Source organism: Eulemur rufifrons, chromosome 20 (assembly GCF_041146395.1).
Source record: "Eulemur rufifrons isolate Redbay chromosome 20, OSU_ERuf_1, whole genome shotgun sequence".
Classification (NCBI taxonomy): domain Eukaryota; kingdom Metazoa; phylum Chordata; class Mammalia; order Primates; family Lemuridae; genus Eulemur; species Eulemur rufifrons.
Window position 1 is genome coordinate 51,052,348 of NC_091002.1, and position 14,237 is coordinate 51,066,584.

At 57.6% G+C, this 14,237-nt stretch overlaps 1 protein-coding gene across 1 annotated transcript in view; it reads left to right on the forward strand.

Annotated features, from left to right (window-relative positions):
* Positions 1–14,237, forward strand: part of TAF4 (TATA-box binding protein associated factor 4) — a 75,800-nt gene that overhangs the window by 39,327 nt on the left and 22,236 nt on the right. Inside the window, exons 2-7 of the mRNA XM_069495583.1 lie at positions 5,208–5,374; positions 7,006–7,125; positions 9,794–9,913; positions 10,644–10,766; positions 13,235–13,324; positions 13,819–14,064. Coding sequence (XP_069351684.1) covers positions 5,208–5,374; positions 7,006–7,125; positions 9,794–9,913; positions 10,644–10,766; positions 13,235–13,324; positions 13,819–14,064 — 866 coding nt within the window. The remainder of the gene's footprint in view (positions 1–5,207; positions 5,375–7,005; positions 7,126–9,793; positions 9,914–10,643; positions 10,767–13,234; positions 13,325–13,818; positions 14,065–14,237) is intronic.

The following is a 14,237-nucleotide window of genomic DNA, read 5'->3' on the forward strand; positions in this document are numbered from 1 at the left end:
GAAGCGCGGAAAAGTTCTAAAATGTGGTGGAAACTGGAACTCAGTGGGCAGATGACAGAGCCGAGGCCGAGCTGAGCAGGTGTCCCCAGGGGGCGGAGGCGCAGGGTGGTGGCTGGGCTCTGGTGGCACCGTCTCGTGGGCCGGGAAACAGGACCGTCCAGCCTCACGGAGCGGAGCAGGGCGGGCGGGAGTGTACCCTGTGTGTGTGAAGGTCGTGACGCTGACTCCGCTTTCCTTGAAGGAGCAAGACCCCGGACCAAGGGCCCGGGAGCCGCTGTGCTCAGCGCCCGCACACGCGGCACTTCCGTGTCTTTCCGTGAGTCAGGCTTGCGGCAGCCGGGGATCTCGGTCCGGCAGGTGCCTCTGTCCCTCTGAGGTGTGAGGTGGGGTCGCGTGGACGAGCCCCACGGGGTGGGCGGCCCCTCTGCTGCGCTACGTCTACAGCTCCACAGTTAACACCCCACCCCCACCCCCACCCCCCACCCCCACCCCCCACCCCCAGTAATTTAAAAGGCAGAATGTTCGTTCACAAAGAGCCCTGGGAACCCAGGGAACACTTAGGCTGCAGTTTGAGTCAGCCGGAGCTTGCAGGATTCTGCTGCCCTCCGGGCCGGCGGGGGTCAGGGTGGCGGGGAAGGGCCGCCGGTTGCGCCCTGGCCCGTGGCTGCCTGCGTGGGCTCCTGTGCCTCTGGTGTGGCCACAGCCTGGGGCCGGCAGGGCTGTCTGCTCCTGCCGGTTGCCTGGAGCCCCGCGGGGACGGTCCCTGAGAAGCCCCGCGCGCTTTGGTGCGGTTAGGGAAGGCTGCGTGGCGTGGTGCTTGGCAGTGAAGTTCTCCGGGTGCGTTTCACATGGGCCTGGCGTGGCCTCCTCTCTTGGGCCTGGCTGCTTTGGAATCAGATGTGGGGCTTCGGAAGGTAGGTTCATTTTGCACACATTTAGTTGTAAGGGTCTTGCCTTCGTCCCTATCTTCATGGACTCCTAGTGTAGTCTGAGGGGCGCGTCGCCATCAGGGACCCTTGTGGAGGTCGAGACCTCTGCACAGAGCTGCCGTTCTGCTTACTGATGGCACAGCGCAAGGGTCCTTGTCCCCCTGGTGGGCTGTCCTCCCAGCGCAGGGGCCTGTGCCAAGGGCTGTGAGCAGCTGGGTAGCCAAGGCCGTGGCGTTGGAGGGTCGGGGGAGCCACAGCCCCAAGCCCCACGTCAGGTTGTGCCCCAGGTGCTTGGGTGACACTCGGACACTTGGTGAAAGCATCTCCCCGCAGTGGTGGTTCCCAGGACGGAAGTGCCTGTCGGGTTTGTAGTGCAGCTTCACATGCTCTACGTTTTGGCTTAAAATATAGTAAAAAGTGCTGGTAAGGAAAGGGGTAAGAACACTGGGGCTTATCTTGAGCTCTGAGCTTAAGGAGGGTAGGATTCATTCATGCTTTGGGAACTGGTGCTTGGCTTGGCTCTGAGCAGGGGGACGTGGGTCCCCCAAGAGCTCATGGGCTTGGAGGGCTCCTGGGCGCGGTGCTGGTTGTGCCAGCAGGGCGGGCTGGCCCCAGAGGGCTGTGGTGGTCCAGTCCCTCGGGGAGGCCTCTGCCACCTGCGTGTCATTCACGGTCCCACCTCCAAACAGGGTGGCAGAATGTTTAACGTTGTTTATTTTAATTTTAAAATATATGTTTTCACAATAATGAAAATAGGAAATAACTGAAATCTTCGCCAAAAAAGAAATAAACACATTTTGGTTGAAACATTATGTAGCTGCTGAAAAGTAGGTTTTTGAAGAATGTTTAATGGCACGGAAAGTGCCATAAGAAGAAGAAAGGCGTGCAGAGCTGAGCAGCAGCGAAGGGTCACAGCCGTCTGCGCTGTCAGACACGCATTGCGTAGGTGCGCACAGAACACGGATTGGCGGGAAACACACAGCCCATTCGCCCAGGGAGGGGATTTCGGGAGGTTTCTGTTTTCCTTGTACTTCTCCGCGTTTCTCAGATTTTCTATAAAGAATACTTAGTTGTATATCAGGAAAGACGTGGCGATTATTGGGGAAGAAAACCTCATTTGTTTTCTGGCTGCTGGGTCTGGGTGCATCGTGATTATTGCTTGTGCACGTTGCTGGTTTTGGTTTTCGGCCAGGCTGACCATGGAAGAGGTCTCCAGGAAGGTGAAAGGTTGGGGGTTAGGGGTCAGGAGGAAGCTGAGGGGCAGGGAGAGGCATGAGGGGCAGGTCCCAGGTCGAGCTCCCTGGCCCTAGCTGTTGCCGCCTCCAGGCCCACGCCCAGCCTTTCCCTGCTTGGCCTGCAGCTGCCCATCTTGGCTGGACAAGGGGTCCGACGGGTCTGTTAACTGGAAGGTGCATTGGCTGTCTCAAGTTTGACCTTCTCCAACGTGACTTACGAGCTGGGTGAGTGGAGCCCATGGCTCTACGGGCTACCTGTCTCCATCATTGTTGGTTCCCATGAGCGTATGTAACAGCAGGTCCTGGGTTGGGGGTTAGGCTGACCCCCCACCCCCTGGGTCCACTCTCTTTGGGGCGCTCTTGGACAGACCCCTCCACTCGCTGCCTGCTGGCCTGGGTCCCCAGGTGTGGGGTGGGGTGTGGGCTGCACCTGCTGGGCACAAGTCCCCTGCAGGATGCAGAGGCGGCCCACTGAGGCAGAGGGCTGGACACTTTCACTTTTTTAGGTCACGCCTGCCTTTAAACAAGGTAGATTACCTTTTCACGACCTTTTATCTTAAGTTAGTTTAAGTTACATTTTGAAACAAGGTTGTGGTTTTTTTGCCTTTGCATGGATAGATCCAGCATGGTTTTTTATCTGCCTGAAATGAGTGATAACAACCAGTTAGTTCACGTGATCCGGTGTGGTGATGAGGTCGCTGGGACAGGCCCGCGATGCAGCTGGTGGTGTCCGCGAGTGATCACATGGGCGTCTGGCCTCTTTTTGTCAGAATCGGTGACTGTAACACCTAGCAAGCGGGGAGACCACAGGAAGGAGTCTCCAGACAGCCTGCCGTGTGCCGTTCGTTTGAACCGAACTTCGGTGCTGCTCGGGGAGTGCGTGGCCTTTCGCGGTGGTTGGAACGTCCGGGGTAGCTGTCGAGTGGCGCCTGTTGCCTGTGTGTCCAGCGCTCTGCTGTTTTCCTCACTTACCCATTTCCACACCAAGTCGGAGAGATGTTCAGTGCCCAAGAGTGGTTAAGTTACCTGCTTAAAGTCACACGGTCACTTGCTGACTACTTGCCCAGCTTTGAGCCTGACATGGGCGTGCCGACCCCGACCGCGGGTACACGGACCCTGAGCACGGGGCACTGACCCTGACCATGGGCACGTTTCTCAGGGAACGGTATCTGTCTCCTTTCCCTTTTGTGATGTCTGAAATACCACTTTTACTTTGTTAGGATTTGAATCACATTGCTGTTTCATTGATACTTTTTACATACTCCTTTACATTTTTATGAATGTAATTTTTTAAGCAAAAAAGCTTACGATAATTAAAATAGGTGTACTAACTGCTAGATTAGTGAGTTTTGAGGTACCAGTGGTGCCTTATTTGTCTTGCCACTTTGCTGTTTGCGTGCTGTGTGCTCCTAAGCGCACGTCATTCTTAGGAGGGAGGAGAGGGGGCTGTCTCTGCGCACACGCGTGAAGGCAGCGCACGGACGGTGGGGTTTGAGAAGCTGGTGTCAAGAGGTGTTGATCCTCTGTTGGGGTCCTCGGCCCACCTGAGTCCTTGGTGGACAGTCTCACGCTCTCGGTGGCTCACACCCAGCTCTGGTGCCACGTGGCTGACCCCAGCAGCCGCCTCGCCCGAAACGCCTTTTCCGAGCATCATACGCGGGCAGACGTTTAACAGAGACTTGATTTCAGCGATCGAGCCTTGGCGGCCTTTCTGTTCTCAACTCATTCACAAGCTCCCAGGTTTTGGGAAATTTCAGCAGAGTATTTGAAGCAGCTGGGTTTTTGGTTTTGTTTGTTTGATTTCAGCATTATTTAGCTTGAAAGGGATGTTTTGGAGAGAAATTTTCTTAACGTAATGTGGCTTATTTGGATCAAGAATTTTAGACATGAGCCCGGGGAGAGGCTTTCCTGTCATTTCTTGATATCGTGGTAGATTTGGAAAGAGCCGGGAGCCTGACGACTCCAAAGATTCTCCTGAAACCTCTAAGGTTGCTCCGACTGCGATGCAGGCCCAGGAGAAAAAGCCACATTTGCTCGTTGCGATGACTCGCAGGGGTTTTCAGGCCTTGCCTTTTGTCTTCTGAGAGTGTCATTTCAAACCACCCTAAAGGGGAGGAAGGAGTGGCTGCAGAATGCGGGGGGCTCCCCTGGGGGCATCTCCATGGCGTGGCCAGCCGTGAACGGGGGGATCGGGCTGGGCTGGTGGGGCCAGACTGCGTGTCCGTTCCGTTTTCCGGCTGGGTGGTGTGGGCCGGGCATCCGCTGGGGCTTCACCTGAGAGAGGCCATGGTGTTCGCAGTCTCCTCCTGCAGCCTCCACCACCTTTGTCACGGCAAATTAAACTTAGAAGTCAGACAGTTGCATTACTGTTTCCAGTGGGATTTATGATACAACTGGTTGCTATTTTTTGAAGTGAAACTTAATGCCAAACCTGACTGGTAGGATTTGCTTTCTCACTGTTTAGCTAAAGAACCACGAAGGGCGAGTGGCTCCTGCTGTCACAGAGGCAGGTGCACATGTGCAGATGTCCCAGGTCGACGTGGGGACCGCACTGTCCACACAGAGGAGTGTCCCACCACGCTGGCTTCTGTTGGGTTTGGATGTTGCGGGACACAGGTCAGGGAGACTTTTGGTGTCTGGGCTGCAGAGATGGTTGTGTCCTCTAGGCCACGGCCCGGCCAGTGTGGCCCGTGGGAAGAGCAGGGCCCCCGGCCCGGTGGGAAGTGGGGGCACAGAGGCTTCCATGTCTGTGAAGTGGGGCGCGTGGGATGTGCAGCGTGGTGGTGGCCACGGTTGGTACGCTGCCCTGCTGCCTGGCTTGTTCATACAAGAAGGCTCACTTGCTGTTCGAATCCCAAGGTCTTTTGACCACCGTTTACAGTTTTCCATCCTGTCCACCATCCTCACAGGCAAGTGTGCTTCGAGTTGGGGGAATTTGTGTGTTTTACCACTTCTCGTGTTTCCTTCGCACAGCCAGGGTGGGGCCTTCACCAGCACTCTGGGTGGGGTGCATTCCCTGATCCCAGGTCCCCTCTGTCCCTAGGAATGGTCCTCGTGCGGAGCGAGAACGGGCAGTTGCTGATGATCCCACAGCAAGCCCTGGCCCAGATGCAAGCTCAGGCCCACGCCCAGGCCCAGCCTCAGACCACCATGGCGCCCCGCCCCGCAACCCCCACAAGTGCCCCCCCTGTCCAGATCTCCACCGTGCAGGTGAGTGGCCACCCCTGTCCCCTTCCGCCTCGCAGGCCGGGGACGTCTGCAAGGGCCAGGCGTGTCCCCGTGAGTGAGGACCTGGGGTGTGGGCAGCATCCGATCCAGGGGTGGGCCTGGGGGTGGCCCTGGTCACCCGTCCTCCTCTTGGTGGCAGGGTGCTTGGAGGAGCCAGCGCCCATGGCCGGTGTGCAGTAAGGCCGGCCGCGTGGGGCTGGAGCGAATGCCCCAGGGTTGGCTGCCCCAGCTCGAGCCTGGCCCCTTCCCTTCTTTCCCTGTGGCCTTACCTTACTGTGCCCCCGTTTCTTCATCTGCAAAGTGGAGATCGTGCTGGTGCTCAGCTCCCAGGACTGTCCCAAGGACTGTCGAGACCTAGACAGTGCCCAGAGGAGTGGCACAGAGTCCCCTGAGCAGGCACCGGCTGCCGCTGTCAGGGAGGCCTGAGAACGTCCCAAATTAAATAGGAGCGCCCCTCCCCCAGCATTTAGGCTTGGGGGTCACCAGGCCTGACTCCGAGCTCTGGCAGGGAGGGCGACTCTGATGCTAAAAGCAAAGTGCCAGGACCCCTCCCCAGCATGTGGTGTCCCCGCGCTGTCTCCTGCTGTGCTTGTCTGTGCTGGGGGCCCACTGTAACAAGCTGGGTGGCAGGTCAGTGACCACAGCGAAGACAAGAGTGATCTTGACAGCTTTTTCCTCCTGGGACTTGAGCCGGCTTCCTCTGGAGCTCATGCCTCTGTCCCCAGACTGGCGAGGACAAACTGGCGGCGGAGTCCCTCCCCTCCAGAGAAGCACAGAGCAGTGTCCCCAAGGCCTGTGGCATCTGTCTGCTGGGCCGGACGGCAGGAGGCCCGGGGGCTTCAGCTCCTGCCATTTGCACCGTCAGCCTCCCCTCAGACCAGCTTTGCGTCAGCGGGCTTGGGGTGCCTCTCCGTCCGCCGGGCTCCCTTGCCGTGGTGCCGTGGCGCCATGTGTGGCTAGCCCTCCAGCGAGGGTGGGGCTGTCCACGCAGCTTCCCCACTTTTCGGTGCTCGTTAACAAGATCACGAGCGGCAGTGCAAGGACCTACTTCCAGACACCTGTATTCTTTCAAGGTCATCTTTCGTAGACTTCGTTTTTTGTTTTTTTGAGACAGAGTCTTGCTCCTCGCCCTGGCTAGAGTGGTGGCATCATCACAGCTCACTGCAGCCTCCAACTCCCGGGCTCAAGTTATCCTCCTGCCTCAGCCTTCCAAGTAGCTGGGACTATAGGTGTGCACCACCACACCTGGCTAATTCTATTTTTAGTAGAGATGGGGTCTCGCTCCTGCTCAGGCTGGTCTCGAACTTCTGAGCTCAAGCGATCCTCCTGCCACAGCCTCCCGGAGTGCTGGGATTACAAGTGTGAGCCAGCGCCCCCAGCGTTTTGTAGACTTTGTTAAAGAAGTCTAATATTGTTATTATAGTAATAGGAAGAGATTTCCTATACTGAAGAAAACTTCAGAATTAGGGTGACTTCATGGAAAACTGTGAGTAAGAGTGTGGACCCACTTGAGTACACCAGTTACTCACATGTTTGAGGACTGACTTCTGTGTTCGGTGGGCGGGAAATTCCTCTTGCAGGTCGCCTGTCTTGATGACGGACTTGTCTTTCAGGCACCCGGGACACCCATCATCGCACGGCAGGTGACCCCAACTACCATAATCAAGCAAGTGTCTCAGGCACAGACGACGGTGCCCCCGCCCACCACCCTGCAGCGCTCCCCCGGGGTCCAGGTGAGCCACACGGCAGCTCCGCGCATCTGCGGGGGCCGGCACCACGCGGTTTTCTTCAGCGGAATGAGCAGGCCTTATGAGCTTCTGTATTGGACGCCAAGCTGAGTTTTGGGAGGAGTTTTCTCCTTGACAAAGATGCTTTTTATCTGATGACCAATGCAGGATCGATCAAGGTTTCTTTTTCTTTGAAGCCACACAGAATTTAATACCAGCAGCACTTTTTGAAACTTCCCGCTATGCCAGAGTATGATTATTAAAATAAAAATACAAATACCACCTTATTGATGAGAAGGTGTCTCTGAAGCAGGAGACGGCTGCAGGAGGATAGGTTATGTCTGTGCACGGGTGGCTTTTCAGGTAACCGTGACGACAGCAGCTGCCATTTGAGCACGGGCCTGTCCCAGGCGTCATCCTGGCTGTTGCGTGTGCCTTTGCTTGCTTGCTGCTCTCAGGGCCGCGTGAAGGAGATGCCGTGTTCGTCTCCTCTCACCGATGCCTTTACGGATGAGCTGAGGGAGGTTCTGGAACTTGCTCCCAGTCTGGCAGCCGGCACGCTGGCCGCCTCCCTGCACCGCTGCCCTGTGGCCTGTGCCCTTTGCCTGTAATAAAAGCATAGTTCTAGAAATGTTCCGTGTCAACCGGGGGGTTTTCCAAATAGTGTTTTAAGCTGCGAAAGGGGAGAGTGTTCTGGAGTAGGCGCTGGTCTCTTGGGTGGGTGCCCTTGCTCCTGACAGCTCAGCCCCTCCCGCAGAGCCATGGAGACGCCTTTGTGCACCTGCCAGACCGGCCCTCTGTGTGACATAGAGGGCAAGGGGCCAGCCAGGGAGGACACACAGCTGACCTAGGACTAGACACGCTTGGCAAGGGGAGATGCACCTGGGTAGGGGAGACACACCTGGCCAGGGAGGGCACACCTGGTTAGGGAAGCAGCCTTCTCTGGGCGGTCAGGTGGAGGTGGAAGCAGCCGGGAGCAAAGTGGTTCAGAAGCACCCTTGGAATGTGGGTCTGCAGCATTGACTGGGAAACAGCTGCTGTGCACTGGGCGCTGGGCCCTGATGTGGTGCTGATTGGTCCGGAATCCTCACGCAGTCCCATGGGGAAACTGAGGCTGAGTGGGGGTAGAGGACTCTCCGGGATGCCCCAGCTCTGGGCTTTCCACTCCCTGGGATCACGTCTCGATTGGCCTTTGGCGGCTGTGGCGAGTGGAAGCAGGAAGGAGGGTGGTTCGGGCCCAGGAAGCCAGCGCTGGCGCGGAGGCCCCTGCGCATCTGGAAGGAGCCTCGGTCGGGCCTTCTGTGGTGGGCGCATCTGGGTTTCCAGTTTACGGTGGTTTTGCTGAGAAGGAAGTGAAGCTCATAGTCAGGTTTTTGCATCAAACTTAGTGGAAGGTCAATTTATGAGGATAAGCAGACACAGTCGTGACGTTACCCAGGTGTGAAGTACGTATCCGTAGGGTCAGCAAACGTGAGGGATACATTTTGATGGGAAGGAAAACTCCCCACGGACGGGAAGTGTCTGGATACTTCTGCGTCCCCGACTGCCCAGAGACAGCTGCTGGGTTGATTGTTTTACATTTTCTTCATTTGAAGCATTTTATTAGCTGAGTTTCAGTTACACAAATAATAAAGACTTACTGCTACGAGTAAAGGAACTCAGAGTTATAAAGAAACAGCGCATTGTCTCTGTCCCACGGCCCCACCCTGGGCTGGCGTTTGCAGCCAGGGGTGTGACTTTGGGGACCCGGGAGACCTGTGTGCTTTCAGTGCTGCCCGTGCACCGCGGTGGGGACGCAGGACGCAGGACGCAGGACTGAGTCACGCTCAGGGCTTGCGCTGCTCCCGGCCTTCCGAAGTCCCAAAAAAGGATTGTTTAAAAAACTGGAGAGAGAAATGTTGATGGCTGGATTTATAAATTGGAAAAATACTAATTTAAAAAATCAGTAAATATTTGCATTGTGATCATTCATGTAAAATAGAAATGTTAGGAATTTGACTAAGGGGCAGTAGTTTGAATTGCCCGGTTCGTTTGCTTAGCAAAGTGGCACCTCCCTGCCCGCAGGGTGACTGACACCCCGGCCTCGCTTGCCCAGGGAGGCTGCTTGTCGAGATTCACTTTGGGAGAGTGAAGGGGGGAGCCCAGGACGCTGCCCTCCACGTCAGTCCTGGCATGGTCCCCTGCGGAGGGGACGCCCTGGCAGCCTCGCTGCGGGGCTGAGAGGAGGGAGTTCGCAGTCATTCTTCTGTGCTGTTGTTTTAACTTCTGAGAGATGGGGATCTGGTTTGCCTAGGATTATTTACACTGGTCACTTTTCACTGTGACTTTTATCATCCTGTTGACTTCTGAAAACCAGGATCTTGCCAGCGATTGGCTTTATTTCTGTCAGTTTTTAATGCAGGCGCAAAATACGGCTTCCCCAGGTGCCCAGTACTGCGGCCCTCCGGGCGCGGCCAGGTTGTGGTCCGTCCGGGGTGCTGTCGGCCACCTCCTGTGTGCCACCCGCACTTACCCGTCCAGCTGGTTGGGAGGCCGCGGCGCTGGGCCGGCAGCTGGCTGGGGGTTCCCTGCTTCTCTGGGGAGTCTTGTTCTCCTTTGCCAGACGCCAGGCCTGTCTCCACCTAGCCTGTTTGTGGCACGAGATGCATTGACCTCGTGTTCTGGCTTCTTGTAGCCTCAGCTTGTTCTGGGTGGTGCTGCCCAAACAGCTTCACTTGGGACGGCGACAGCTGTTCAGACGGGGACACCTCAGCGGACGGTCCCAGGGGCCACCACCACCTCCACAGCTGCCACGGTAAGAGCCGCTCCTCCTCCTGGCACCTTCAGAGGTGGCCGGGCCCTGGGCTCGGCGGCCGGAAGGAGCAGCCTGAGCCCACCCTGGGTCGACTTCTTTCCCAGACCACCATCTGGTTCTTGGAGGATTCTGTGGACAGTGGGGGGCTGTGCGAATGTGTGGGGGCTGGCACTTCCCCGTGTAAGGGGGGCCCTGAGGGCAGTGGCCTCGGAGGGGGCAGGAAGGGGCCCCCACTTCTTGCTTAAGGGCGTCAGACGGTGCAGAAGCTTCCGTGCCAAAAGCCACATGGACTATACGGCATTTGCAATCTATATATATATATATGTACACCTTTAAACAAAATGGGGTATCATACTTTATTTATAACTTTTTTCATGTCTCTTTGGTGAGTATTTTTTGTGACTTTTAATGTCTGCGCATAATTTGATTCTTTTTTAATGTACATTTAGACAGGCGTCAGTTTGTCTTTATGATAAGTAGAACTATGACAAACGTCTTCGGAGGTTCATCTTTCTCAGGTTTTTGGCTGTTTTCTTGGTTGCCGAGCGGCCAGACTCAGAGCTCAGCCCTGTCTGCACGGGCCATGCGAGCTCATGCGTGTTCTCGAAGGAAGTTTAGAGAAGAAACGTGTATCTTTTATATGTATATATGTATTTTGGTTAAACCAAAGGCTATGATGAAAATCTGCCTTTTAAATCTTTATCACTTTTATCTTTTTACTTTAATCTAGGAAACTATGGAAAATGTGAAGAAATGTAAAAATTTTCTATCTACGTTAATAAAACTGGCCTCATCTGGTAAACAGTCCACAGAGACGGCAGCTAACGTGAAGGAGCTAGTGCAGAACTTACTGGTAAGAGCTTTCACGCTCGGCCCCTGCCTTCCAGCGCGGTGTGTGTCGCCAGCAGCCTCCCCGCCGTGCCCGCGTCAGCAGCGAGGGTGCTGGCAGGGCGCGACCGCGGGTCGCAGGTCGCGGGTCACAGGTCGCGGGAAGGGTGCGCACACCGGGGAGACGCTCCTCCCTGGGTTCCGGTGTTCTGGGACTTCGCCAGGTGGCTGTCCTGTGCCCCACCCAGAGCCCCGTTCCCTTAGCTTCACTGTTTTCTGATGCGTTTATGCCCCTCGGAGTGTTGGCAAGGAGGCGCCTCCATTGTCCGGAGGGGTGTGGAAGGCGGATGATAGCAGTCGGTTGTGGCACGCGGGTGTCCTGTTGGGCATCACAGGAGCAATTTTAAGCACATCTGAAAGATGACGTTTCTAAGGCCTTCGCTTCCTCTGCTCCCTCCCCGCCCCAGTGGTTTTACTTGTTTATAAATGGAGAGGGGTTTTTTTTGTTTTGTTTTGTTTTGTTTTGTTTTTTTTGAGACAGAGTCTCACTCTGTTGCCCAGGCTAGAGTGCCATGGCATCATCCCAGCTCACAGCAACCTCCAACTCCTGTACTCAAGCGATCCTCCTGCCTCAGCCTCCTAAGTAGCTGGGACTACAGGCATGCACCACCATGCTCGGCTAATTTTTTTCTATATATGTTTTTAGCTGTCCAAATCATTTCTTTCTATTTTTAGTAGAGACGGGATCTCGCTCTTGTTCAGGCTGGTCTCGAACTCCTGACCTCGAGCGATCCTACTGCCTCGGCCTCCCAGAGTGCTAGGATTACAGGCGTGAGCCACCGCGCCTGGCCATAAACGGAGAGTTTTAAGCGCACAGAAGTGGAAAGAACAGTGTGAGGAACCCCTACATCCCGTCTCCGGTTGTGTCAATGTCCGACCGAGCAGCAGTTTCTGCCTGTGACACCGGACCCGTTGCCACCTGCCCCTGCCCCCACCCCTGCATGTGCCAGTGGATCTCTGGAAATCGAGGCACTTCTTGCAGACACAGCTGCGACACCCCGATCACGCCTGACAGCCCCGAGAGTCCCTTCCTAACCAGCGACCACCCTGCGGTGTTCACGTCCCCCTGGCGTTCTACGGCGTGTGTCCCAGCGGCTTGCTCAGATCAGGGCCCCACACTACAGTGACTTACGCGTCTCTTTCAGTCTCAGGCTCCTGCCCCCTCTGGCTCTTCTTTCCTTCCGATTTCTCTTGTGGAGGAAACTTGGGCGTAGGCCGTCCCCCGACCTGGAGTCTGTGTGTTCTATCTTTTGCTGGTGGAGTGTGTCGGCCCAGCCAGGAGCCTGCGGCTGGACTTGCTTGTGCGCACCTGGGGCCAGGGGTTGGGGCGGGCGGCTGCCCGGCACTGCCATGGTCCCGTGTCCTGCCGCTGAGGGGCGCCACGGTGCCTGGCCTATGATTGTCTCCTCCACTTGCTGTGCTCTTGTCAGGGTCCCCTGCAGCCCTCTTCCGGCCCTTTCCTACGTGACGTCTTTGAGTCCCTGAGTGCTGCTGTGCACGCCTGCCAACCTCAGCGTCAGTTAGGGTTGGGCTCGGCTGCTGGCAGGACGAGTGGCTCTGCCTCTCGTTAAATTCCCAAGTGTCCACAGCCCCCCAGAGGCCCGGCTCTGTCCCCTCCCCATGGTGGAGGCCACTGTAACACGTCTGTGCTCCAGCAGCGGAGCTGGCCTCCCCCTCCCCACCTCTGTCTCGGCGAATGACACGCCGTCCCCTGGGCGAGTCCTCCTCTCCTTAACCTGCCTGTCCCAGGCCCCACATCTGCCTCCTGCGGGGGCCGGGCTGTCTGCTCTGGGAACCTGGGGTCGCTGGCCCTCGGCCCGACGCCCGGCCGTCCGGAGCAGCCAGTTTTCCGTGCCCTTCTCCTTGCCGAGCGGCCACGTGTCCCCCCCTCTCAGGGTCCAGTCCGCATGCCTTCGCGTAGCAAAAGGCCGTGAGGACCTAGTTCCTGCCCGCCCCGCGTGGCTTCCCCTCCTCGCACCAGGTGCCTTCAGCTCCTGACACAGGCTGTGCTCCTGCTCTGTGCCTGTGTCCCTCTGCGCGACTCCCAGCCCCGCTGGTGCCCGCAGGGGTGGCAGGATGCCGACTCCCTGGCTGGGCCAGCTGCCCGCTGTGTTGGCCCCTGGTGCCCTGTGACACCGAGTAGGTGCTTGGTGCCATTACGTGAACACGGGCATGGGGTAGAGCTGAGGAGGGGACGGAGTAGGGGTGACGCGCCCAGAGGGAGACACAGTCAGCAGCTTGCTGCTCAGCGGTGTCCGGGGTGAGCATCTGCCACGCGTGTCCCCGGAGCCTGTCAGTGCGTGCAGCCGCCATTCCCCTCTGTCGAGGGAGACAGTGGCGGGAGCAGCTGTGGGGACGAGGCTGGTGACGCTGAGCTGGGAGGTGTGTGTGAACCTTCATCACCGAGAGCTCCGTGTGGGTCTTGTCTTTAAGGATGGAAAAATGGAAGCGGAGGACTTCACCAGCAGGTTATACCGGGAACTTAATTCCTCGCCTCAGCCTTACCTCGTGCCTTTCCTGAAGGTGAGTGGCAGGTCCTGGCGCCTGCCGGCGGCAGCCGGGCCCCAGGAGGGGAGGGTGGGCCTTGCAGGGCTCCGGGTGTGTGTCCCCCTCGTGCTGCCTGCCTGGGGGCGCGGAGCGCAGAGGGTCTGGGGACCCTGCCGCTGCGGTTCTGCCTGTGCTCCCTGGGAGCGGGGAGGGGGCGGCGCTCGCGGAACCGGCCGGGACCGAGGGTTCCAGCAGCGTCGGGTCGTCTCTCTCAGGGATTGTGGGTGTCGGCACATTCTTAAAAGTATTTTAAAGATGCGGCTTCTTTTGTTTTTTAAACAAATTTTGGACAGTTCTTACTGAGAATAATCCCTCTTGGTGGGAGGGAATGAGCCGTGGAGGTGTCGGCACCTGACGTCCAGAGAGGCGTCCGCGACGGTCTGGAACCTGCCATGAGCGGGAGAACTGTTCTGAGTGTTTCCGAAGGGAATCAGCGCGCTGTCCTGACCCCGTGTCTGTCTCCCCCCCAGAGGAGCTTACCCGCCTTGAGGCAGCTGACCCCTGACTCAGCGGCCTTCATCCAGCAGAGCCAGCAGCAGCCGCCGCCCACCTCGCAGGCCACGACGGCGCTCACGGCCGTGGTGCTGAGCGGCTCGGTCCAGCGCACGGCAGGGAAGACGGCGGCCACCGTGACCAGCGCCCTCCAGCCCCCCGTGCTCAGCCTCACGCAGCCCACGCAGGTGGGCGTCGGCAAGCAGGGGCAGCCCACACCGCTGGTACGGAAGGCGCAAGCCTCGCCCGTCCCTCCACAGCCCGCCTGCCGCGCCAGCGCGCCCGCCAGCCTCTTAGATAAAGCGCCACGGCTCAGAGAAACCTTTGCACGGGCGTGCGGGAAAGCTGCTAGGAAGAAGCTTGGGTGTTAACCTCAAACAGTTAAGAGACAGTCTGG